Source organism: Neoarius graeffei, chromosome 3 (assembly GCF_027579695.1).
Source record: "Neoarius graeffei isolate fNeoGra1 chromosome 3, fNeoGra1.pri, whole genome shotgun sequence".
Taxonomy (NCBI): Eukaryota; Metazoa; Chordata; class Actinopteri; order Siluriformes; family Ariidae; genus Neoarius; species Neoarius graeffei.
The window spans coordinates 12,081,193-12,109,070 of NC_083571.1; the positions used below are offsets into that span (position 1 = coordinate 12,081,193).

General features: G+C 43.2%; 1 protein-coding gene across 3 annotated transcripts in view; it reads left to right on the forward strand.

Moving 5' to 3' along the window:
• The window catches only part of dcbld1 (discoidin, CUB and LCCL domain containing 1), a 160,470-nt gene that overhangs the window by 50,141 nt on the left and 82,451 nt on the right, over positions 1–27,878 (forward strand). For 2 of the 3 annotated variants that reach the window (XM_060916409.1, XM_060916411.1), the window contains exons 2-5: positions 3,274–3,492; positions 21,456–21,611; positions 22,408–22,459; positions 27,175–27,247. In XM_060916409.1, coding sequence (XP_060772392.1) covers positions 3,274–3,492; positions 21,456–21,611; positions 22,408–22,459; positions 27,175–27,247 — 500 coding nt within the window. The remainder of the gene's footprint in view (positions 1–3,273; positions 3,493–21,455; positions 21,612–22,407; positions 22,460–27,174; positions 27,248–27,878) is intronic. The other variant, XM_060916410.1, reaches the window with a different exon arrangement.

Consider the following 27,878-nt stretch of genomic DNA (forward strand, 5'->3'; position numbering starts at 1 on the left):
CCACAAGCGCCGGCCATACAGCCGACTGCACAATTAAGTCCAGCCGGCTACTTTAATGACTATTATTTTTGTAGCCCACAGGCTCTAAATATTAATTTTCGATTTTAATAAAATTAAATGTTTATCTAACGGACTGACAATAATGTCAAACTGAACCGCACTCATTTAAGTTGTGATTCGCGCTGTTTGTACCGATAATAACCACAAATTCCCCGCCGATTTCGTTGATCAGGGGAGAGTAACTCATCCGCGGCCCCGACATGCGGTGTGTATTCGCGCGCCTCGGCGGAGGCAGTAGTGTGTCGGAGGCGACATCAGAGGGAACAGAAGCAGAGATAACACTTATTTTGTCTCCGGTAAACCAGTCTTCTCTCGTTCAATTACGTGCTGGCATCAAAAGACACCGTTGGCTGTAAATGAAACCAAACTGAGTGGTTGGAGTGTATTTTCATACACAAATGGAGAAATGTTCGCTGAGTGTGTAATTGTGTAGCCGCCACTGCAGACCGTTGTCGTTGTTAATTCATAGCATGCTCAGTTGCGTGAATGTGTCATGCACCGAAAATAAAAGATTTACAAGCCAGGAACGCCTCATGATGCAATACGCAAGAAAAGAAAGAAGATTTACTGCCATTTTACTTTGTATTTGAATAAAGTGAATAAATAAATGGTCTGTGGAAAATACATTTAATCCTGGGAACTGCATGCACAGGAGTTTATTTTGTGTTTACCCCCCCCCCCCCCCCCCCCCCCCCCCCCCCCGGCTGGCTACTTATTTGTCATGGCTGGCAAGTATGAGCCTTAGTGGAAAGCCCTGGGAATGCGGAAATGTCAAGTTCGATTTTAGATTTACGAACCCGAAAAAAATGTCGAAAAACCGGCGTTAAAAAAAAAATTTCAACCGCACAAACGGCACTCACCCGGCCGGTGGACCGGAAACAGAACATTTTTTAATAATGGCCTGAGCAGCAGGGTTTGGAACTCCAGCTATATGCCGCCACATAGCGCAGCAACTTGCCGTATCATTGATTTTATCTGAGACGTTGACGAACGTTCTAAACAATTCTAACGTGTTGTCAGAATGTTTATGCAGGTGCTCATGGGAGTTGTAGGCGCGTAATATTACACTGCAATGCGTTTATTATATCAGATGCCTTCAGAGAAAACTACAATTAAAATATATTGTCATACCACAGAATAAACCACCCGCCAAAGTGGCTAATGAGACTAAAGTCATTACCCGCCAAAGCCGAATTTTACCCGCATTTGGCGGGTGGGCGGGTGCTAATGTAAAGCCCTGGTATGGAAGTGTACATGCTGCTGATTATGTGCTGGTTACCGAGGTGTATTGACTACTCGAGCGTATGAAATACTAAGGTGTCCGGAATACTGAAGAGTATGGGATACCAAAGGACATGGAGTACTGAAGTGGACAGAATACTGCATCCCTACGTTAAATATCATGTAGTATTAAAATATAATTAGCATTTAACTTAATTGTCCCAATCATGCAAAGAAACGTACTGTAAGGAATAAAGTCACTTAATTTTAAGCATGTATTGGGAATACATTCTGATGAGGAACGTTTTTCCTCTTTCTTGAAAACTTTTGGCTCACATAGTCTCATCTCATTATCTCTAGCCGCTTTATCCTGTTCTACAATGCATTCTGAATGTTGGGTAGAGAAGGACTGGGGGTTTGTGGTTTTATAAATGATTCTATAAACATATTTCCCCCCCCCCCCACTACTACTGTCTGAGCTGCTGCTCCAGAGCATTAATCTCTACCTTCTAACCAATCAGGGGTTGGTTTCCCAAAATCCACTTAATGCTAAGAGCATCTTAAAGGTCCCATGGCATGAAATTTTCACTTTCTGAGGTTTTTTAACGTTAAAATGAGTTCCTCTGACCTTCTTAAGTCACCCCAGTGGCTAGAAATTTCATAATGTGTAAACCAAACTATGCCCAACATTTGAGAATGGTGCGTCAAAACAGCGCGTTGATAAACTCTTCCCTTTACTACGTCAGCAAGGGAGATGATCCCCACGCCCCCCCTCTGGATTCCCACCCACTGTATGGATTGCCCGCCCAGTTGTAGTGAGGAGACCATAGAGGACACAACAACATGGCATCACCTAAGTGAGCGAAACATGGAAATTGCGCTGTACATGGATGTGACAACACAGAAAAGAGTCTGTTTTTACTGCCGACGGGAGAGCCCCTGAAGACGCAGTGGCTTAATTTTATTTACTCCAATAATACGCCGTCGAGTCTACCTAAGACGGTGTATGTTTGTCGGAAGCATTTTCCTGAGGAATGTTTCCACAACTTGGGACAGTACAGGGCAGGTTTTGCACATCAACTGTCACTGAAGCCTGGGTCCGTACCAAGCATCCCTGCCGCATCAGCCACAAACACCGAACAAGCAAGTGTATAACTGGTCGTTTTGCCGTGTTTTAAAATCGGTGCGTTAGCCTTGCAATGGCTACATTAGCTGTGCAGCTAACCGCTTCCTGCAGTTAGCCAGGTACTCTGCGCTACAAAACCAAAAAGCATGCAGCATGCTCTGTTATAATAGCCAATCAAAACAGTTTTTACAAAGACACCCACATTCTTTTTTTTAAGTCATTCGTTCATTTTATTTGTTTGTTCAGTAAAAACCCAAACATTTGTTGAATTTATTTTATTTCCTCGCGTCGCACCTTAATGAGGTCAGCGCGCAGTATTTTTCCCTTCGCGGTTTGTTCCTTCTCTCTCGCCATAGTAAGACACCCACATCTGCTTGTTCTGACCCACTGGAGGTAGCGTCACAGTGCTGTTAGCCAATCAGAGGTAACACGTTTACATGTCATGAATATTAATGATAAGACCCGCCCCCACCCTCTACCCTTCCCCGCCTCCTGCTTCTCATTAGCAAAACGACGCACTGGGAAAAGGGCTGAAATGGGGCTTTCTCCCAGGAGGCTATATTTACGTGCCAAGGGTTCATTTTGAGAAAGGCTGCGGATATAACATCCGGAAGCCTCCACGAGCCCGTTTAAAGCATCAACAAACCACCATGCCATGGGACCTTTAACGAAGAGAGTGAGTGTTCATTGTGATGCTCGCTCTACCATTTAACGATGATCTTTGTGCTACGATTCTTTTGGGAAACCCACCCCAGATTAGAGAAGTTAACAGTATTACATTTATCATAAAGCAGCACATACCTGGTTGGTAGCTTCATCTATTTGAGGAAGCATATTAAAGTATTTTGTTCTGTGTTCCCTCTCAGAAGATGGCTGTGGCCAGTCGGATGTGGGTCCACAGAGTGGTCTCCTGTCCTCGAAGAATTATCCAGGCAAGTACCCCAACAACTCCTTGTGCGAGTGGAAGATCCGTGTCAACAGCAGCCTCAGGATCGTGCTAAAGTTTGAAGATGTCTCCATTGGTGGAGTGGACTGTGAGACTGACTATTTGAAGGTCTTAAAGGAGAATCACGGGACGACTTTTGGTAAGCTAACAGTGTCTTAATTCTGTGTGGCTTTATTTTTATCCCCCACTGGTCGATACGTTATGTCGTGGTGATTTTCCATCCGTCCGTCTGTCCCAGGAAGGGTGCTCACCTTCTGGAATCAACTCCTCTCACAATTTTTGGAGTCGTTTCAGAAAACTTGGCAGGATTCTTTGTTATATATCGATGCTATGCATATTGTAATTTCGTTAAATTGGGTCACGTTTTACCAGAGTTACAGCCCTTGATTCACAAAATTATACTTTGACAATTTCATGAAGGTGTGCTCGCTTTCTGACATCAACTCCTCTCACAATTTTTGGACGAATTTCTCGAAGCTTGGCAAAAAGCCTTGTTATATGACGGTAATACGCAGATTGCGATTTAATTTTGTTTGTGAAAATTTTCCCAGAGTTTTGACCCTTGATTCAATAACTTGTACTCGGACAATTTCATGAGGGTGCACGTTCTTCTGAAATCAACTCCTCTCACAATTTGTGGAGGAATTTCATCAAACTTGGCAAAAGGCTTTCTTATATGACAGTTATGCACATATCGAGGTTTTTCACCTGACGTCACAGGGTCACATGACGCCCCGGTGTCGGCCATTTTGAAGGTCAAGCTACATACTAACGCTGCAGACAGAGAGGGAGAACCAGCTTGAAAAAAAACGTGTTACAGACACTGGATCCAGTGTAAATAGCTGCCAGAGCGCGCTGCTTAATTTGAGGGGGAGCAAGCCGGAGCGCGCTGCTTAATTTGAGGGGGAGCAAGCCGGAGCGTGCTCCGGCAGCTATTTGCACTGGATCCGGTGTAAATAGCTGCCGGATCATAATTACAGTAAACTAGTAAATACAGTAAAGGAAAAACTTGAGACTGAAAGGTTTTAACAGTCATCCAAATGACTGAACGTAAATACTAGCTACTATGTTGTTGACATTAGCTACAGCTAGCTGCTAGTACACTGCTACAACACAGACACCGACCCTAATAATACAGTTCTTGGTCATTGCCTGGTAACAGCAAATTTATAACGGGCCATGTCTCAACAGACTAAGAAGTTATTTCAATGACATTTAATAACATTTTGTTTATCCTGAGGACCGAAAGTCAATGAAAATGTGAACAAACCTTAGCTGTAATAAGATGGCGACCACCGGCTCCAGGGACGACCCGCTGATGTAGGCATGTTACCCAGCCTGACACAAAATATTTGTAGGCATCCAAACTCTTATACGCTTTCAGATCAATACCTGTGTATGGCGATGGGTTTTTAACGACATAGGTATTCAGTAGGGCTGTAACGATACACCCAACTCACGATTCGATTCGTATCGTGATTTTTGACCCATGATTCGATACGCCCACGATTTTTTTTAAAACGTTTTTTTAAAGTAGTAAATTTGACTTATTAACATTTACTTACTTACATTAACTATTTAATAACAAATAATTCAGACCACTGCAGAGAATGAGTAATATGTATGCAAAAATGAACAAATGTATATCCAAAGACTGTTTTATTTCTCAAAATAATACTGTTGAGCCGGAAGCTCTGTTTTTTTCGGTTCTGAAAAAGTCATTTTTCCAAATCGTATAAATCCATTAAGATTTTTTTTTGGGGGGGTGGCTCTCTCACTGTCTCACTCTCATAGGGCCAATGATTTTCTGTGATCGCGGAAAACAGATGGAAATTACGGAATTTTTATGGTGAAACATTGCTCGCGTGTCAAAATGTAACTGCCGCAGAAGGCTTCCGCCCAAGCAGACATGCCTTCAGTGTTGCCAGATATTGCTAACGTTTTCCACCCCAAAATATGTTCAAAACCAGCCAAAAAGCACCTAAACCCGCCCAATCTGGCAACACTGCATGCCTTTCCGGTCAAGTGATTGTGATTGGCTTGTGGCACACCTAGCCAGCCAATGAGCTGCTTGTTTACAGATTCGCTCCCCGCGTCGCAACCAGAATGGCGACCGCTTAAAAGAAACGAATGCTCTGCCAGTGGCAAGTGTGGACGTTGCGTGACTCGCAGAAGATTGTCGCAGGTCGGCGAAAAAACGACTTACTAATAGATATTAAAAAAAAAGCAATTTAAGTAAGTTTAAAATGTAATTTAAATAAAAAGTAAAGTATTCATAAATTGAAGTTTGGAAGCACCTCTGTTTTTGGGCTGAGGAGAAGTTTGAAAGGGTGTACCGCGATTCTGCCTTCTTGTATCGCGATACGGATCGTGGCTCTGCGTATCGCGATTTCGATTTCGATACGCATATCGTTACAGCCCTAGTATACAGATCATGTGGGCCGAAGTCAGGTAAAGACGAGGGCTTCGTGTACTTCCGTACGTCAGTGAACAATCCTGGTGGAAGCAGGTAAACGTCGTTCTCTAAGCCTGCTAACCTCAATTTTTGCAAATACCTCTCCCTCTGCTCGCCCTGTAAATGCCCTACGTCGCTGGATAGTGAAGGTGTTTTCTGCATCTCGCTCCTTTTTCTTTTATGTTTTTCGTTTGTCACCTTCCTCACATTCAAACTGATTCGAGCCGTGCCGTCCAAAATGGCAGCCTAACGATGCATCACATGACTTGGTCACATGGGTGAAAAACCTCAGTTGAAACTTCGTTTAATTTGGGCAAATTTGACCAGAGTTACGCCCTTGATTATTAACCCTTTGATGCAAAACATGGGTCAAAAGTGACCCGGCTGAGTTTTTAATCTTCTATATCTTTGCAATAAATTAATTCCATCATTCAGTATTCAAGGTATTCCTCAATTAACTTGTTTTTGATCATCATACATCCTGATTTTATTTTTTCATTTCTTACTTTTTGAATAAAAACCCTTTTTGTATCACTACCCTTCTAATGCACAACATGGGTCAAAAACGACCTGCATTCATTTTCCAAGTTATTTCATGTATGGCTGAGTGTTTCTATGATATACTTTTGAAATAAATTCATTTTGTCATTTACTTTTCCAAATATGCAGTAAATATCTTGTTTTTGTTTAGCACAAATCCTCATTTTTATTTTTCCTTTCTTAAGTTATGAACAAGCACAGCTTTTGTAATTCTACATCAAGTTTACACACATGGGTCAGAACCGAGCCGCATGCATTTACTCCAGCGTTTGGTGGGAACTGTGAATTGTGCTTGTGTCAGACATTTCACAGCTCAGCACAGCGCCCTTTGCCCATCTAATACATGGAAGTAATGTTTTTCAATTATTCTAACATTACCTTAGAAAAAAACTGATTACGTTTAGGTTCCCTTGAGAGTGAGTAGATTACTTGTCAGAAAGTTACAAGTAATTACTATTAGCTACCGAGCTGTTGACATATGGCCCTTTTCCACTACCCTTTTTCAGCTCACTTCAGCCCGACACGGCTCGCGTTTCGACTACCAAAAACCAGCACGACTCAGCTCGCTTCAGCCCTGCTTAGCCCCTAAAACTCGCACCGTTTTGGAGTAGGGCTGAAGCGAGCCAAACCGTGCCGAGTGAGGCTGGGGGCGTGAGCAGACACTCCCCTGTGCACTGATTGGTGAGGAGGAGTGTCCTCACATGCCCACACACGCCCCGCGAGCGCGCTGGGATCTGTAAACACCGCAAACCCGGAAGAAGGAGAATTACGAGAATTATGAAGCCTTATGCGCCTCGCCTCATCTATACGCTCTTGCCAGTATCTGTTGGCGTTGTCGGTGACAACAAGCCACAGCACCAAGACCAGCAACACTAACGACTCCATGTTTATTGTTTACTATTCGGGTTGTGAGACTACCGCTTAAAAGCTCACTGATGTCACTGTTTGCGCTGCTTAACGACATCACGTGACGTCCACCCACTTTCGCTAACTCCACCCAATGTGTCCACCCACTTCCAGCCAGCACGGTTCAGCGCGGTTGTAGTCGAAATGCAACTCCAACAGCCCCGCTCAGCCCGACTCAGCACGGCACGGCTCAGCCCGACTCAGCCGCGTTTGTAGTGGAAAAGCGGCAATATTCTACTTTAGTTAGCTAATTTTATTGTAGTTGGCTTAGCTAACTACATAGTTAATAAATAAATAAATAAATAACTGGCCCCATTCACTGCTAAAGTAATTACTTGAAACAAATTATTCTTATAGTATTAAGACATTTAATTTTAAATCACACTTGGATGACCCATGTGTAGTAATATAAAAAGTATTTTTGTTCATAAAGTAGGAAAGAAAAAATTAAATTAATGATTTGTGGTAATTAAAAACAAGATATTTAAAGAATACTTGGAATAGTCAATCATAAAATAAATTGATTTCAAAAGATAGAGCAAAGAAAAACTCAGTCAGCATGAAATAACCTGGAAAATGAATGCGGGTCATTTTTGACCCATGTTGTGCATTAGAAGGGGTGTGCATATGTTTTGCATCAAACTTGTACTTTTTGGCAATTTCATCAACGTGTGCTTGCTTTCTGAAATCAACTTCCCTCACAATTTTTATTATCCCCCGCTGGCCGAAAGGCCCGAAGAGGGATTATATCGTGGTGATGTCTGTCCATCCCGGGAAGGGTACTCACCTTCTGGAATCAACTCCTCTCACGAAACTTGACAGGATTCTTTGTTATATGTCGGTAATACCTGTGTGTTTGTGTAGTTTGATGTTTATCCGCCAGTTGTGGTGTAGCTCCGGACCCAGTTTTGGGCATCGGTTCCCTCCAGGCCTTGGTTTGCCGTGGGTGATGCCTGTGCTCGGACTGCAGTGAGCTCGTTGCTCATTTTAACATCGTGGTTGTCCAGCGCTCTGTGCTTTAATGCTTGGCGTGATGTTCCGAGCGATGTTGCTGGCGTCGTCGCGGCAGCTGTGCTGGCGGTGTGGGACTTGTTTTCGTGTGCCTTTTGGTGGGACTGTGGCTGCTACACCACTGGAATGACATCCTGACCCCTATTTGGTGGACTTTTTTTCTTTTTTTTTTCTTCTGTCTATAATTGTAAAGCGACCTTGGGTTTTTAGAAAGGCGCTATATAAATTGAACCTATTATAATACAGATATTGCAATTTCATTCAATTGAGTCGCATTTTACCAGAGTTGTGGCCGAGTTGCCAGCGAGGGATATTGTGCTCTCAGAGCAGTCTTGTTTATTTATCGCTAAATGCATTGACGTGATGATGAAGTGGATATCAAATGTTGCAGATCGAGGCCATGTACACACGTAGCCGGGTATTTTTAAAACCGAACATTCCCCCCCCCCCCCCCCCCCCGTTTATAAAAATGTTTTATACACACCACCTCGTCTTCGAAAAAAATCCCTTCCACACATAACCGAACATCTGCGTTTTCAATCACATTCATAAGCATTCCAAACCTGTAGATGGCATTATTTCCCCAAATCCTACCCCCTAATCACATCAGAATAGCCCTCTGTTGGCGTCACTTCCGCCTAAACATAAAACATGGCGCCAAGCTCGTTGGTCTGGACAGACTCGGAGACAGAATTGCTTCTAAACACAAATTTGGAGTATAAACTTCAAAAGACGCAAGAAAACGTTGATTGGGAATCTTGTCAGTAGTTGGGCTTCTAAAATTAAACATGTAAATAGCACCTGCACAATAATTAACGCTTTCAAGGCACTACTCCGATCCATTACTCTTTGTCCATGCTTAATCTGGCTTCTGCAGTAAACAAAGGCTACGTTTACACTAGACCGTATCTGTCTCGTTTTCTTCGCGGATGCACTGTCCGTTTACATTAAACCGCCTGGAAACGCCTGGAAACGGGAATCCGCCAGCGTCCACGTATTCAATCCAGATCGTGTCAGCTCCGGTGCTGTGTAAACATTCAAAATACGCGGATACGCTGTGCTGAGCTCTAGCTGGCGTCTCATTGGACAACGTCACTGTGACATCCACCTTCCTGATTCGCTGGCGTTGGTCATGTGACCAGCGCTCGAAACTAACGGTGTCCCGATGTCCCGGAGACCATAAAAAATGTCATCGGGACACAAAATTATCATATCTGGGACAATCCCGGGACAATGGAAAAAAATAGATCTAGAGACGACAATTCCCCCGGGGGAAATCGTGAGAGTGATGCAGTGCGCGTAGCAGTCACAGTTGCCGGAGCTGAGCTGGACTGTATTTTTGTCTCTCTCTGCTCAGCGTGCGGGTGGGGGAGGGGCACACAAAAAGGGCAGCTTTCCGTCAGAGCGCTCCCTCCAAACAACGGGGGTTTACACGAAAACGGAAGGAGATATTCACAAACTTGTTTCACATTGAGTGCCACAAGGGTCTCCTGAACACACTGATGTACTTTTTTTGTCTGTAGTGTAAAAATTGAGGACACTAGAGCGAGTTAAAAACGAGTGGCTTTTCTGATTTAACAGTCAAAGCGCAGCCACGTTTATAATGGCAGTCTATGGGGCTGCGCGCCTGTCCTCTCCTCTCTTTCAGATTTCTCATTCAAAAACTGTAAGTCCTATCGTGTAGGTAGACACATTGTGTGAATCAGGACAAGTGTGACTACTACTTTTGAGAAAATTGTGTGTGTAGAGTGAAAATTGGGGCTGAAAACACAGTTTAAATGAGAAAGTTTGAGCTATTTTTCCAAGCTCTCTACACTCTAACTTAACGAGCTCCATTGGTGTGTAACGCAATAAACACCCATTATAAAGCCGGAATTTCTCCAGGTACCCACATGGTGTTTGAGCTGGGACTGATCCAAAAGTATAGAACCTAGCAAAAAGTTGAATGCCAGATCCACAGAGGAGAAGTTTCTCTACGTTTTAAAGTTTGAATCATGTCTCTAGGTGAAAGCATGCCAGAGCAGCGGATGTTTGAAAATGTGTGTAGTTTTTCAAATAATTCCATAGAAATGAATGGGAAATTTATCTAGGTCAAAGAAAATGAAATTAAGCACTGTAAATAATGTAAATGATTTCTATGACTAAAGGTTACAATAAAAAAAAAAAACTTGGATTACATTGCTTTGTTTGCACTTATATGATATGACACTTTTATCCAAAGTGACTTTACGGTTTTTTACAGTGTTACAGTCCCTGTAGCAATGTTGGGGTAGGTGCCTTGCTCAAGGGCATTGCATCTATTGATGGTATGGCTGATGGCTTTCAAAACATCTCTGAATGGGGCAACAGGTATATTACATAAAAATGGATAACGGTAATGGTGAAAATGATAAGTTGGGCTTATAAATGCCAACAGATATTCAAGGTACAAGTAGATGAAATGAACATAAAAGGGGTGTTATTTTCAACTAAAGTGTACTGCAGATGTAGTGAGTTGAAACATTTTCTGAATGAGCTAGTTGGCCCCTTTAAATAAACGGGTATCTATTCATACAGTGAGATCGCCAAAGTTTAATAAACTGAAAATGCAATAACTGTAATTTTGAAGTAGATGATGTATAGGACATGTGTCACTTGTGTTTTGTGACTTATTGTAAAAATGATATAAAGGGTTCAAAATCGCATAGTTACAAATATAATAGTAACTTCATATGATAATATTAACCACTGGTTATTTCAGAGAGGAAAAAAATGGGGACACTATTGCTTCCATTCGGGACAATACAACACAGAATTCGGGACCACTGGGGGACACAAAGAAAAAAAGTTAATTTCGAGCCCTGCATGTGACGCGACTGCTGAAAAACGGCGCGGACTTCCGCCTTGTATCACCTTTCATTAAAGAGTATAAAAGTATGAAAATACTGCAAATACTGATGTAAATACTGCCCATTGTGTAGTTATGATTGTCTTTAGGCTTGCCATCCTTCCACTTGCAAGTAGTAAGTGATATGCGCTGGGATCACACACACAGCGGCTCAGTCCCGAATCGTGGCTTGTGCACTTCACTCGCGCGCTCTGTGAGCTGCGCAGGGCCGGAGTGCGCACCCTCCAGAGGGCACTCGCTGTTCAGGGCGGAGTGATTTGGAGCGCAGGATGCCTGCGGAGCCGAGCGTATCCGCGTATTGGCGTTGCTGTGTGCACGGCTAACGGTTTTAGTGTAAACGCGAATCGTTTTAAGAACGTTAATCTGATGATCCGCTGATTCGACGTAATGTAAACGTAGCCAAAGGTCGCACGTTTGACGTCAGGGCAGATTTGTTGTCATTTTTTTTTGGCGCAGATTGTGACATTCTAAAACGCAAACCTCCGGTTATCTCTGTCTACACGAAAAGGCATACACGGAGTTTTCAAAAATCTTCACTTTGCCCGGAATTTTTTTAAATATTCGTTTTTGATGCGTTTTCATGTGGATGACAGGCCAAAACGTAGAAAAATATCTTCGATTTAGCAGATACCCGGCTACGTATGGACGGGGTCCTAGTCCAGCAAATCTCCAGAGAAGCTACTTTCACTGGATGGGATGTTATATGATGTAGAATATTGTGCATATACGCTTGGCCTGGATGAGAGAGTCCTGGGTTTGAATCCTTTCCCAGTCGGATTAACGCTTGTTACAAAAATTTCCTCCGTAAGTAGAATGCAGTAAGGTTTTGTGTGACTTGTACATCCTGTAACTTCAAGACTTTCTGTCATTGGATACCTGACATGTTGTTTTTATAGTCCGTTGCGTAAACATTTCCAGGTTTGGTCAGAAAGACAGAGGAGCTGTTTCAAAGCTCCCAGTTTCTGACTTGGAATTCCCTGTATGGAGAAAATCATTCTAACTGTGTTGAGATTATTTGCCACGTCATTTGACCTTTTATTAGACGCAGACTACACGTGTGGAAAGTCCTGATCTCAGCTGTTTTAACGTGTTTTGCGAGTTAACCGAACAAAAGGAGAAGACGCTAATCCCTTAAATGTCATTATATCCTGCGATTCACACCCTGTCCTGCACCAGCACTTCTTCCTTCGGAACAAACTGTGTGGATTCTTTGTAATTAATTAAGAAATATAGACACCTGCCCAAAGTACATCACGCCCATTTTTTTAATACTGTGCTTCTGGTTTAAAGGTTGATTAAGGATTTCAGCAGGTGTGGGTGGAAGTCATGTTGTGAATTCAGATAGGAAAACAGTGTTCGTTTGGAGGTAGTGCACCGACTTGCACCATGTCGGTGTGAAAGTGGGTGAAATCTTGTTCTCATGTCGTGCTCTGGTATGAGTCATGCCCCTTTTCCACCAAAGCAGTTCCAGGGCTGGTTCGGGGCCAGTGCTTAGTTTGGAACTGGGTTTTCTGTTTCCACTGACAAAGAACTGGCTCTGGGGCCAGAAAAACCGGTTCCAGGCTAGCACCAACTCTCTGCTGGGCCAGAAGAAAGAACCGCTTACGTCAGCGGGGGGGCGGAGTTGTTAAGACCAACAACAATAACAAGACCGCGAAAGATCGCCATTTTTAAGCGACGAGAAGCAGCAGCTGTACAAACGCGAAGTCATCCATTATTATTATTGTTGTTGCTGCTGCTGCTTCTTCCGTGTTGTTTTTGCTTTGATATTCGCGCCAAGGTTTATGCAAACGTAGCGACGTAACTGACGTATACAGCGACGTAATGACGTGGCTTCTCTTAGCACCCTGAGCTATGGAAAAGCAAACTGGTTCTCAGCTGGCTCGCAAGTTGAACGAGTTGTGAACCAGCACTGGCCCCGAACCAGCCCTGGAACTGCTTTGGTGGAAAAGGGGTATCAGACTCCACAGGTCGCATGATCCCGGGTTCTTAATAAGGATGGTTGGGGAAGGTTTGAAAGGGAAACTCATGTAAACATGGATGCTCCAACCCTGACTGCCTTTGAATGGCTGACCTCCATCAAAAAAATTCAACTGGAGGAAACCTTTTAAATGCTGGCGGTGTAATTTGGATCCTATAAACCATATAGAGTGGATATAAAATGCCCAGTGTTTCCCCTAAGTTTACTAGTTTGGGGGGCGGCTCTTGTTACAGAGCATTTGGACCTGAACAAACAGTTAAAGGAGTCACGTTTATTTTAGAACATTAATTATAACAATTTTTACAATAGAACTGCACTCCTGTGGTGGTGTTTTATTTAAATTATTTATTTATTTATTTATTTATTTATTTTGACCTTAAAGTTGGGGGGGGGAGCACCCCTCCAGTGTAATGGTAGGGGAAACACTGTCTACACGCACATTTCATAAAATGAGACAGATCATCACCCAAAGACTATCATACACATGGTGAAGCATGGTGGCGGCGGCATCATGCTATGGGGGCCACATGCAGGTCTCTGTTAGACAGCCGAATATGAAAAGTTTCACCTTCCCGCATGGTGACGAGTCACATTCTGTCACGAGACACTGATGAGGAATCTGTATGGATTTTGTTTGATTAATCAATGATCTGCGATTGGGGCGGCACGGTGGTGTAGTGGTTAGCGCTGTCGCCTCACAGCAAGAAGGTCCGGGTTCGAGCCCCGTAGCCGGCGAGGGCCTTTCTGTGTGGAGTTTGCATGTTCTCCCCGTGTCCGCGTGGGTTTCCTCCGGGTGCTCCGGTTTCCCCCACAGTCCAAAGACATGCAGGTTAGGTTAACTGGTGACTCTAAATTGACCGTAGGTGTGAATGTGAGTGTGAATGGTTGTCTGTGTCTATGTGTCAGCCCTGTGATGACCTGGCGACTTGTCCAGGGTGTACCCCGCCTTTCACCCCTAGTCAGCTGGGATAGGCTCCAGCTTGCCTGCGACCCTGTAGAAGGATAAAGCGGCTAGAGATAATGAGATGAGAATTATGGGTCACATGCAGCATTCAAGACAGCCAGTATCGCATCGCAAAATGCGACCCAATTTTGAAGAATTGCTAATCAATTTCCCCAGTGTATTGCACAGAAATGCGGTGCAAAAAGTTGGCCAACTTCTCAAAGAACATTATAAGCTGTCAGTCCGGCTCGCTTTGGCGTGCTCACCTGAAGAAAACTCTAGCGAATTCCAGACTGTGCACACATCGGGCGACCTCTCGCACGCACGCTGTTAACGACGCACACCCGCATCTGATTGAGGAGCAGTATGTGCGGACTGCTTAGACGCACGCATAGTGCGAAGTATTGCGCTGCGTCAGTTCGTGTTACCGAGCCTTATATTACCCTTGTCCGATTTCCTGATTTCTGTGCCTGTCCCTCGTTCCTGTTTTCTTGCTGCCTGCGATATCCTGTTTGCGCCTCACCCGACCTTTTGTGCTTGTCTTAACGTTTCTGAGGTTTGCCTGCCGATTTGGATTGTTTGCCTGTGTGTTTTTGCACTTTATCATTAAAAGAGAACTGAAGTCATTTTTAAACTTGCTTTATTTCTTAATTAGCGTGTTATTCAATTACGTTTTCGGTTTTAGTAACCTTATATCGTGACTCATATTGGCAACTACAACCCCGATTCCAAAAAAGTTGGGACAAAGTACAAATTGTAAATAAAAATGGAATGCAATAATTTACAAATCTCAAAACCTGATATTGTATTCACAATAGAACATAGACAACATATCAAATGTCGAAAGTGAGACATTTTGAAATTTCATGCCAAATATTGGCTCATTTGAAATTTCATGACAGCAACACATCTCAAAAAAGTTGGGACAGGGGCAATAAGAGGCTGGAAAAGTTAAAGGTACAAAAAAGGAACAGCTGGAGGACCAAATTGCAACTCATTAGGTCAATTGGCAATAGGTCATTAACATGACTGGGTATAAAAAGAGCATCTTGGAGTGGCAGCAGCTCTCAGAAGTAAAGATGGGAAGAGGATCACCAATCCCCCTAATTCTGCGCCGACAAATAGTGGAGCAATATCAGAAAGGAGTTCGACAGTGTAAAATTGCAAAGAGTTTGAACATATCATCATCTACAGTGCATAATATCATCAAAAGATTCAGAGAATCTGGAAGAATCTCTGTGTGTAAGGGTCAAGGCCGGAAAACCATACTGGGTGCCCGTGATCTTCGGGCCCTTAGACGGCACTGCATCACATACAGGCATGCTTCTGTATTGGAAATCACAAAATGGGCTCAGGAATATTTCCAGAGAACATTATCTGTGAACACAATTCACCGTGCCATCCGCCGTTGCCAGCCAAAACTCTATAGTTCAAAGAAGAAGCCGTATCTAAACATGATCCAGAAGCGCAGACGTCTTCTCTGGGCCAAGGCTCATTTAAAATGGACTGTGGCAAAGTGGAAAACTGTTCTGTGGTCAGACGAATCAAAATTTGAAGTTCTTTATGGAAATCAGGGACACCGTGTCATTCGGACTAAAGAGGAGAAGGACGACCCAAGTTGTTATCAGCGCTCAGTTCAGAAGCCTGCATCTCTGATGGTATGGGGTTGCATTAGTGCGTGTGGCATGGGCAGCTTACACATCTGGAAAGACACCATCAATGCTGAAAGGTATATCCAGGTTCTAGAGCAACATATGCTCCCATCCAGACGACGTCTCTTTCAGGGAAGACCTTGCATTTTCCAACATGACAATGCCAAACCACATACTGCATCAATTACAGCATCATGGCTGCGTAGAAGAAGGGTTCGGGTACTGAACTGGCCAGCCTGCAGTCCAGATCTTTCACCCATAGAAAACATTTGGCGCATCATAAAACGGAAGATACGACAAAAAAGACCTAAGACAGTTGAGCAACTAGAATCCTACATTAGACAAGAATGGGTTAACATTCCTATCCCTAAACTTGAGCAACTTGTCTCCTCAGTCCCCAGACGTTTACAGACTGTTGTAAAGAGAAAAGGGGATGTCTCACAGTGGTAAACATGGCCTTGTCCCAACTTTTTTGAGATGTGTTGTTGTCGTCATGAAATTTAAAATCACCTAATTTTTCTCTTTAAATGATACATTTTCTCAGTTTAAACATTTGATATGTCATCTATGTTCTATTCTGAATAAAATATGGAATTTTGAAACTTCCACATCATTGCATTCCATTTTTATTTACAATTTGTACTTTGTCCCAACTTTTTTGGAATCGGGGTTGTAATTGCAATTAAATATTATACTTATCAGCCTATTCGGTTTTTAGCCATGTTGAATTTAGTTCGTTTGGTCCACGGCAGGCGTCGCTTATCCGCGCGATCTTCACGAGACTTGTGCGAGACTTCGAAACGTGAAGTGTCAGCCAGGTGTCAGTGCCGCCATTTTGAAAACTGTTTTCCAAACGAAATATTGCACAAAAACGAGTTTAAATGATGATTGCTGCCTACTTTTTTCAAATTTCCTGATCGCTATCAAAACAAATAAAACTTCCGGCATGATTACGTCAGCATTCGAAAGAGGGCGCGCACGTCTTTTGACAACATTGGCAGATGTCGGTCACTTTGATTTCCGCTGTACGTTTTACTTCCGTCCTACGATGTCTCGCACAGGTCTCAACAAATCTCGTTTACGGCCATCGCTTTGACATATGGACTGATATATTACAGAGCATATTTCAAACACTCATAACTTGCTATAGCAGCGACAAAATAGCTATCAAAAATGCATTCCGATATTTAATAATAAAAAATTTGCCTTCGGTTCTCCTTTAAATACAATTCTGCACTTACAGTGGGGCAAAAAAGTATTTAGTCAGTCACCAATTGTGCAAGTTCTCCCACTTAAAAAGATGAGAGAGGCCTGTAATTTTCATCATAGGTACACTTCAACTATGAGAGACAGAATGAGAAAAAAAAATCCAGAAAATCGCATTGTCTGATTTTTAAAGAATTTATTTGCGAATTATGGTGGAAAATAAGTATTTGGTCAATAACAAAAGTTCATCTCAATACTTTGTTATATACCCTTTGTTGGCAATGACAGAGGTCAAACGTTTTCTGTAAGTCTTCACAAGGTTTTCACACACTGTTGCTGGTATTTTGGCCCATTCCTCCATGCAGATCTCCTCTAGAGCAGTGATGTTTTGGGGCTGTCGCTGGGCAACACGGACTTTCAACTCCCTCCAAAGATTTTCTATGGGGTTGAGATCTGGAGACTGGCTAGGCCACTCCAGGACCTTGAAATGCTTCTTACGAAGCCACTCCTTCGTTGCCCGGGCGGTGTGTTTGGGATCATTGTCATGCTGAAAGACCCAGCCACGTTTCATCTTCAATGCCCTTGCTGATGGAAGGAGGTTTTCACTCAAAATCTTACGATACATGGCCCCATTCATTCTTTCCTTTACATGGATCAGTCGTCCTGGTCCCTTTGCAGAAAAACAGCCCCAAAGCATGATGTTTCCACCCCCATGCTTCACAGTAGGTATGGTGTTCTTTGGATGCAACTCAGCATTCTTTCTCCTCCAAACATGACAAGTTGAGTTTTTACCAAAAAGTTCTATTTTGGTTTCATCTGACCATATGCCATTCTCCCAATCCTCTTCTGGATCATCCAAATGCTCTCTAGCAAACTTCAGACGGGCCTGGACATGTACTGGCTTAAGCAAGGGGACATGTCTGGCACTGCAGGATTTGAGTCCCTGACGGCGTAGTGTGTTACTGATGGTAGCCTTTGTTACTTTGGTCCCAGCTCTCTGCAGGTCATTCACTAGGTCCCCCCGTGTGGTTCTGGGATTTTTGCTCACTGTTCTTGTGATCATTTTGACCCCACGGGGTGAGATCTTGCGTGGAGCCCCAGATGGAGGGAGATTATCAGTGGTCTTGTATGTCTTCCATTTTCTAATAATTCCTCCCACAGTTGATTTCTTCACACCAAGCTGCTTACCTATTGCAGATTCAGTCTTTCCAGCCTGGTGCAGGTCTACAATTTTATTTCTGGTGTCCTTTGACAGCTCTTTGGTCTTGGCCATAGTAGAGTTTGGAGTGTGACTGTTTGAGGTTGTGGACAGGTGTCTTTTATACTGATAATGAGTTCAAACAGGTGCCATTAATACAGGTAACGAGTGGAGGACAGAGGAGCCTCTTAAAGAAGAAGTTACAGGTCTGTGAGAGCCAGAAATCTTGCTTGTTTGTAGGTGACCAAATACTTATTTTACCGAGGAATTTACCAATTAATTCATTAAAAATCCTACAATGTGATTTCCTGGATTCTTTCCTCCCATTCTGTCTCTCATAGTTGAAGTGTACCTATGATGAAAATTACAGGCCTTTCTCATCTTTTTAAGTGGGAGAACTTGCACAATTGGTGGCTGACTAAATACTTTTTTGCCCCACTGTATATCTGCCTCCTACCTCATACCTGACATAAGCTTTCCTTATTTCCTAGCATTCCCAGGGTAACTGGGTTAGTCAGTCGCCGATTGTCCAGCGGGGGATAAATGGATGGATGGATAAATAAATTAATAATATAGAAAGACGGTTTTTCGCGATCGCGGTAAACGGGCAGAATCCAGTATTTGAAACAGAATGTCCAAAAAGTTTATTTGCACAAATTAAAACTAAATATTTTATCTCAAATAAGCCATTATGGTGTCGGACTTCGCCTTTAACGTCGTTGGGGCATTATAACTTTTAAGCATAAGTAGCATTATTCATGAAATTGAGAAGTAAACCAAAACCTTTTTTAACACTACTCATAGCTCTTGATCACAAAATTAGCTTTAAAATGAGGGCTCAAATAGACGACCTTCCTAGCTGGCTATGAGTAATGTGTAATGACCAAAAATGGGTCTTTACGCTTGCTGTAGTAGTCGTATCATTACATTTGCATATTAGCACAATGATATAAAGGCTCACTACAATAAAACATTGTTGTAAACTTGTCATAAGACTCACATCTTTATTTTCTGTCGCTCGCACATTTATTCCTTAAAGCCTCGGTCACAACCGGCCGTATGTGCTCCTACGGCCGGTCTACGTGCAAAAAACGCAAGAAACGCACGGAGGGCGCGCGTGAAATGCACAGAGGGTGCGCGTGTGACGTGCTGATTTTCGAGCCGTAGACTGGCCGCAGACCGGCCGCAGAGGTTCTTTGTCATGTCAAACAAACTCTACGGGCGCTTACGTTTTTTTCAGGTTGCAAGACAAACTTACGGCCAACGTGCGTCTTTCTCCACGAACAAAAAAAACGCAGCGATTTGGGAAACGCCAAAAATCGCACGGCCAAAAAATCGTACGTCCGGTTGTGACCTAGGCTTAATATATAACTCTGTGACGCAATTACTATTGTGTCACATTTTCTTGCTACACGCTCAAAAAAAAAAATGTTATCTTGAACACTGTCACATGGCGATAGAAATGACAACAGAATGTCGAATCACGATCGAAGTACCATACCGCGCTTCACTGTCCGACAAAAAAAAAGGTTCTCCTCTTCGTCTCTTCGTGCATGATGTAAAATATTTTAAATAATATTAAAAATAAAGTTCTATATAATTTTATATAAATAGATAAAGTGGCGGCACGGTGGTGTAGTGGTTAGCGCTGTCGCCTCACAGCAAGAAGGTCCTGGGTTCGAGCCCCGGGGCCGGCGAGGGCCTTTCTGTGTGGAGTTTGCATGTTCTCCCCGTGTCCGCGTGGGTTTCCTCCGGGTGCTCCGGTTTCCCCCACAGTCCAAAGACATGCAGGTTAGGTTAACTGGTGACTCTAAATTGACCGTAGGTGTGAATGTGAGTGTGAATGGTTGTCTGTGTCTGTGTGTCAGCCCTGTGATGACCTGGCGACTTGTCCAGGGTGTACCCCGCCTTTCGCCTGTAGTCAGCTGGGATAGGCTCCAGCTTGCCTGCGACCCTGTAGAAGGATAAAGCGGCTTGAGATAATGAGATGAGATGAGATAAATAGATAAAGTGCTCGTTAAACATAATAGATTCAGAATATTCAGCTCGTGAGCTCCAGATCTCAAACTAAAAGCTCTTATGTGAGGAATCATGGTGTAATACTTCATGGCGTTGGTGTCACTGTATATCAGATGTACATCACAGCACGTCCGGCCCTTTACAACCTTATTGTCTCACCACGACGCTCCTTCATTCAGGCTCCCGCTTCAGACAAAAGACGACTCATTATTTCATGGCCGGCCTGTAAGGTTAGGAGGAAGAGACGGTTCAGGTGACGGCGAGCAACGCGCCAGGGCTTTATGGAGCTGAAAATGGAGAACCTGCTGAAATGAAGAGTGATCTGGCCACATGGGGAGGGGGTCAGTGAAACACCAGTCTGCTACTGAAAAAGTGACTCAGTACTGGATCAGATTGGACAGATTTCCATTATATTTAATACGTGTTATGAGTGCAGCTTCAAGAGTGATCCAGTATTTAAGTTATTCCACGAAATGGAGTCGTACATGAGCTGATAGCCGACGAGGCGCGTAGCACCAAGTGGAGTAACTGTTATTCTATCCACATGGCGCATTTTTTGTTTTTTGCAAATTCAGTAAATAACTTTTTATACAAAACGTCCGACAAAATAATTTCCACTTAGACTGTAAACAAACCGGCGAAATGACCGGAGCAATTTGTGAAAAATGTTCTAATAATAATGCTTGAAAACTATAAAGGCTACAGCCTTACCATCAAATGCTTTTCATTCCATATTTTGTTGCTTTGTATTTTTTGGGGTTTTGCTTTCGAGTCGAGGTTTTTATTTCGTCCTCGGTTAGTTCAGCAACGCGCGCCGCCATTTTGTTTTTCTCTCCTCACGGTACAGTACACGAGCTGATATCCTAGAAGTAGAGCAGCCAATCAGAGCGCACGATTGCTCATATCCAGTGAACGTGGATAGAATTAATTGTTGTATTTCGTAACGTGTGCATCCTTTTAGTCGATTGCTGTCTGAGGTCAAAGTAGAGCAACAAAACGTCTTTCTCTGATGCGTCGTCTTATTGTGCCTTGCCTGTGCTGCCGGACAGATAAAGCTGCACATAACTCAGTCACAGCTAATAACATATATTCGGTTTATTTACAGCCCTGATTTCAGTTTTGCAAACTAATTTATGACCTAAGTGCTTTTTCCACTCTTCATAATTCAGCTTGTATATGATATGTATGTCTGGCCACGCTCCTTTCTCTCCCCTGAGAATTATGATTGGCTGTGTTGTGGCACATTACACAAAGTCTAACATGATAGATGATATTTCTGACTCCGTGTCCCCGTTGTGTCTTAGTGTACTGGCAGCATTGCGGCGAGATGAAACCCCACCCCCCGGTGACCAGCCAGCCGCTTTACACAGACGCCAGTGAGCTCACGGTAAGCTTCCGCTCCAGCCGTCACTCCGCAGGCAGAGGCTTCCGGCTTTCGTACACCACCGTGAACCAAACAGGTAGGCCACACGTCTTCACCCTCTCTCACACTTAGTGTTTAGTCTGCTCTCCTTCTCGATGCGGTTCTTTACGCAGGTGATGACATAGCAACCACACGTTGGGCCTAAACACCCGGTCCGAGAGTGAGTGTGTGTGTGTGTGTGTGTGTGTGAGCGCAAGACGTGCTTCCAACTCCATCGTGGCTTAGTTGCACTGAGAGAATTATTTATTTATTTCACACTGGCTCCGTGTTCACTGGACTCGGATCGTTTTTGATGCCGTGTTTCAGCTCAATGAACGAGTTTTTCAAGGTTTTTTTTTCCCCCCAACTTTTTCAACCCGTGTTTTTCCTTTTGGTTCAATTATACATAGTATGAAGCAAAACTAAAACAAATAGGACCCAAACCAAAATGATCCAGTTGGCTAGAAATCAGCACAGTGTCTCAACAATTTTCTAGGGTGTTTTTTTTTTTTTTCCCCAGTTTAGATTGGATCTTAAATCAGGTTCCACTCGTTAAGTCGGACTAAGCCTTGGCATGTCCTCGCTGTCTCTTCGCTCAGCATGTCCCGACATAACGCACTGCTCTCACTAACATGACATATCCACTCCCATGCTTTATCAATGTGTGTGTGTAGGTGTTTTCAACCCAGATGTGGTAAAGGAAGCAGGCCGTTCATCCTGTTGTGCTGACTGCGTGTGCGTGTCCTGTTGTGTTTGTTGAGATAGATCCCTGATTTTCCGCCAAGGAGACGTTTCTAAGCTTCTCTCATTGTCTCTCATTGTGTTCGTGTCCCTCCTGTGCTTTTCCTCCTCAGAGCTGCTGACCTGCACAGACAAAGGCAGCCATTTCTCCCTTTCACGCTACAGGTAACTGTTTTTTCCCCCGTTTATTCCACACATTTCACATCCCAAGCTCCCACAGTTTACTTTCAAGCGTAATGATCTTTGAGTCGCTCAGTGGGGGGGGAGAACAACATTCTAAACAAACACGTCATTTATGGCACACTGTTTAATTATCTGTTAATTATTAATTCGTTATAAGAACCAAAATGTTGTGACCTAAAAATGATCCGTTCTTGAATTAGTTCATTTGGAGCAGGTATGGATCAGAGTCGCTCTCTTTCTGCGGCTGAATGTCACATGCTGTTCTTTTGGTTTGTGCGCTGCACAATAGTCTGTAGTGAGCAAATACAGGGAACAGGAAGTCATTTAGAATTCAGAGAAGCTCTGTTTAAATAAACTTCCACTAAAGGAACGGGTTACAGTCGGGAATAAATTACAGCTAACCTAAACCAGTCGTGTCCCGACATATTTTTTTCTCTCTATTTTTTTGTTTGTCTTTCTCTAACTCACTTGTCTTTCTTTCTCTAACTTGCTCTTTCTGTCCTTCTGTCTGTCTCTGTCCCCCTTCTGTCTCTTTCTCTCACTCACTTGCTCTGTCTGTCTCTTTATCTTGTGCTGTCTTTTTCTTTCTGTCTCTCTCCCTCTCTTTCCCCCCCTTTCTGTCCCCCCCCTTGTGTCTCAGTCTCTTTCTCTGTGTCTCTGGCTGTCAGTGTGTCTCTCTCTCCCCTCTCTCTTTTTTTCTGTCTGTCTTTCTCTAACTCACTTGTCTGTCTTTATCTTGCATGTCTTTCTTTCTTTCTGTCTCTCTAACTCACTTATTCTGTCTCTTTATCTCGCATGTCTTCTTTCTCTAACTCACTTGTTCTGTCTCTCTTTATCTTGCATGTCTTTCTTTCTCTCTCTAACTCACTTATTCTGTCTTTTATCTCACGTCTTTCTTTCTTTCTTTCTTTAACTTGCTCAGTCTTTCCCCCTTCTCTATCTCTTTCGCACACTGTCCATTTCTTTCTGTCCCCCTCTCTCTTTGTGTCCCGGTCTCTTTCTCTGTGTCTCTGGCTGTCAGTGTCTCTCCCCTCTCTCTCTCTTTTTCTGTCTGTCTTTCTCTAACTCACTTGTTCTCTATCTCACACTGTTTCTTTCTCTAACTCATTTGTCTCTCTTTATCTTGCATGTCTTTCTTTCTTTCTGTCTCTCTAACTCACTTATTCTGTCTCTTTTATCTCACATCTTTCTTTCTTTCTTTCTTTCTTTCTTTCTTTCTTTCTTTCTTTCTTTCTCTCTCTAACTCACTTATTCTGTCTCTTTTATCTCACGTCTTTCTTTCTTTCTTTCTTTAACTTGCTCAGTCTTTCCCCCTTCTCTATCTCTTTCGCACACTGTCCATTTCTTTCTGTCCCCCTCTCTCTTTGTGTCCCGGTCTCTTTCTCTGTGTCTCTGGCTGTCAGTGTCTCTCTCTCCCCTCTCTCTCTTTTTTCTGTCTGTCTTTCTCTAACTCACTTGTTCTCTATCTCACACTGTTTCTTTCTCTAACTCATTTGTCTCTCTTTACCTTGCATGTCTTTCTTTCTTTCTGTCTCTCTAACTCACTTATTCTGTCTCTTTTATCTCACATCTTTCTTTCTTTCTTTCTTTCTTTCTTTCTTTCTTTCTTTCTTTCTTTCTTTCTTTCTTTCTCTCTCTAACTCACTTATTCTGTCTCTTTTATCTCACGTCTTTCTTTCTTTCTTTCTTTCTTTCTTTCTTTCTTTCTTTCTTTCTTTCTTTCTTTCTCTCTCTAACTCACTTATTCTGTCTCTTTTATCTCACATCTTTCTTTCTTTCTTTCTTTCTTTCTTTCTTTCTCTCTCTAACTCACTTATTCTGTCTCTTTTATCTCACGTCTTTCTTTCTTTCTTTCTTTCTTTCTTTCTTTCTTTCTTTAACTTGCTCTGTCTTTCCCCCTTCTCTGTCTCTTTCGCACACTGTCCATTTCTTTCTGTCCCCCTCTCTCTCTTTGTGCCCCGGTCTCTTTCTCTGTGTCTCTGGCTGTCAGTGTCTCTCCCCTCTCTCTTTTTTTCTGTCTGTCTTTCTCTAACTCACTTGTTCTCTATCTCGCACTGTTTCTTTCTCTAACTCACTTGTCTCTCTTTATCTTGCATGTCTTTCTTTCTTTCTTTCTTTCTTTCTTTCTTTCTGTCTCTCTAACTCACTTATTCTGTCTCTTTTATCTCACATCTTTCTTTCTTTCTTTCTTTCTTTCTTTCTTTCTTTCTTTCTTTCTTTCTTTCTTTCTGTCTTTCTTTCTTTCTTTCTCTCTCTAACTCACTTATTCTGTCTCTTTTATCTCACATGTCTTTCTTTCTTTCTTTCTTTCTTTCTTTCTTTTTCTTTAACTTGCTCTGTCTTTCACACACTGTCCATTTCTTTCTGTCCCCCTCTCTCTCTTTGTGTCCTGGTCTCTTTCTCTGTGTCTCTGGCTGTCAGTGTCTCTCTCTCTCCCCTCTCTCTTTTTTTCTGTCTGTCTTTCTCTAACTCACTTGTTCTCTATCTCGCACTGTTTCTTTCTCTAACTCACTTGTCTCTCTTTATCTTGCATGTCTTTCTTTCTGTCTCTCTAACTCACTTATTCTGTCTTTTATCTCATGTCTTTCTTTCTTTAACTTGCTCAGTCTTTCCCCCTTCTCTGTCTCTTTCGCACACTGTCCATTTCTTTCTGTCCTCCTCTCTCTTTGTGTCCCTGTCTCTTTCTCTGTGTCTCTGGGTGTCAGTCTTTCTGTCCCTCTCTTTTTTTCTGTCGGTCTTTCTCTAACTCAGTTGTTCTATGTGTCTCTGTGTCTTGCTGTTTTCTTTCTTTCTTTCTTTCTTTCTTTCTTTCTTTCTTTCTTTCTTTCTTTCACTCTATCTATTTTGTTCTCCCTCACCATGGTTCGAATTACGTGAGAGCTGAGCTCCCACAGAGTGAGGACTGTCTCCCATGAACGCAGTAAAATCCTGTATCTGTGGGGGTCTCGAAGGATGCAGCATCGTTATATTTTAATCACAAATCAAGCTCATTTTCCTTCAGTACGCTGAGTAATATTTACATTAAGGATGGACAAATAGCCTTAAAGAATAAGAATAAACATGTTTTCCAAAAGAACACATTACGGCTGGGTGCATGGTCTGGTGAACGCAGCACCACCACGCCACTATGCACGCAAACTATCTTTTTGAGAGCTCGCAAGCATTGACAGGCGCGCGCGCACACGTTAATCCTTTCAGAAGAAGAACCACTTGACCTTGGTTTCATTCGTTGGTTAAGTTTTCAAGAAAAAGCTCATGACCACAGCCTGCTGGAAACCGCCCACTTTGGTGTATATGGTCTGTGATGGTAAGGGAATGGCTTTTACTTTCTACCAGTAGAGCACATTCTCCCTCTGTTTAAAGTGTAGGCTGGAGGAAAATGGCAAAACCAATATGTTCAACAAAAACACAGTAAGACTGCTGTGTGTGTGTAAGTATAGCCTGATGAACCACATAGACTCTCACTCACGGAACGCGCACCTGTAAGGCTATTTATTATTTATATATTTACTAGCCACGTCCATGCTTTTTAAAAAAAATTTTAAAGAGACCCCCACAAAGATGAATTCATAATTTGAACCCTGTTTCTCACCCTCTCTGTTTCTATGTCTGACTGTCAGTTTCTCTCTCTCTCACACACACACACACTCTGTGTGTGTGTGTGTCTGTCTGTGTGTGTCTCTCTCTGTAGCACTGTGTGTCTGTCTTTCTCTCTGTCTCACTCTAGCACTGTTTCTGTCTCTCTCTCTCTCTCTCTCTCTCTCTCTCTAGCACTGTCTCTCTCTCTCTGTCTCACTCTAGCACTGTCTCTCTCTTTAGCACTGTGTCCCACTGTCCCTCTCTCTAGCACTGTCTCTCACTCTAGCACTGTCTCTCTCTCTATCTCTCTCTCTCTCTAGCACTGTGTGTGTGTCTCTCTCTGTCTCATTCTAGCACTGTCTCTCTCTTTAGCACTGTGTCCCACTGTCCCTCTCTCTCACCGTCTCTCTGTCTCACTCTCACTCTAGCACTGTGTCCCACTGTCTCTCACTCTAGCACTGTCTCTCTCTCTCTCTCTAGCATTGTGTGTGTGTCTCTCTCTCTGTCTCACTCTAGCACTGTCTCTCTCTTTAGCACTGTGTCCCACTGTCCCTCTCTCTCTCTACATCTCTCCGTCTCACTCTCACTCTAGCACTGTGTCCCATTGTCTCTCTCTCTCTCTCTCTCTCTGTCTCACTCTAGCACTGTCTCTCTCTTTAGCACTGTGTCTCACTGTCCCTCTCTCTCTCCATCTCTCTGTCTCACTCTCAGTCTAGCACTGTCCCATTGTCCCTCTCTCTAGCACTCTCTCTCTCTCTCTCACTCTAGCACTGTGTCCCTCTCTCTCTAGCACTCTCTCTCACTCACTCTCTAGCTCTCTCTCTCTCTCTCTCTCTCTCTCTCTCTCACTTTAGCACTGTCTCTCTCTCTCACTCTAGCACTGTGTCCCTCTCTCTCTCTCTCTCTGTCTGTCTGTCTGTCTGTCTTTCCCCCCTCATTTTGTCTGTTTATTAGTCTGAAAGTCTTTATCGCTTGTGCTTTCATTCTCTGCACATGTAAATTAACCCCTGAGGCTCATGTTTATTTTCTGTCACCTTACCTGTGTGTGTTTGTGCGTGTGCACTTGCTATGATTAGCCGGCATGTAAGCAGCTACTTTATTGTTGTCTCCTGCTGTAGGAAGTTCTGTCCTGCCGGATGTGGAGCAGCAGCGGGTGACGTGGCCGGAGACATTTCTCAGGGCTACAGACATGTGAGTGCAGCTTTTTATGGTTGTGTGTTTCATCAGAGAGGAGATTAGGAGCGCGAGGGATGTCCCTGGGGGACCACTTTTTCCCCCCACTGAGGAGGGGAGGGAGATATTTATGAGCAGGCAGAACAGGTTGGTGTTGGAGATGAGCAGGAGGTCTGGGATGCTTTTGGTTTGAGAATAGAGGCTGGGGGAAGGAAAGCTCTGTCGCTCTCGTTGTGTTTCATTGCGTGTGACGTATCTGAGAGCAGCGAGGCGGTGTGTGAGTGAGTGAAGTAACATCCATATGCAGACATTTATGACCGAGAAGATGCTTTTCCTTTTACTCCTGTTCCCTTTCAGTGGTTCATGCGACTTCTTGGCATGAATGTGAACATGTCAGACAGAACGAGGCTTTCTGATTGGCTCTTATTGAACCGTTTGTGCTTGAAGTAAAAACGCCACAAAACATCCTCAGTCTCATCTCCCTCCATGCTCACTGTTTCTGCTGCCTCCTGTTTTAGTTCCAGCACACAGCTTGTGACGCTTCACACAATGCACAATGCTCGTCGTCTCGACAGTCCAGTGGAAACGCAAAACAGGAACTCATCCTGGAATTGTGTCATTTTTGTCCAGGAAGTGAGCAAGTTATTAC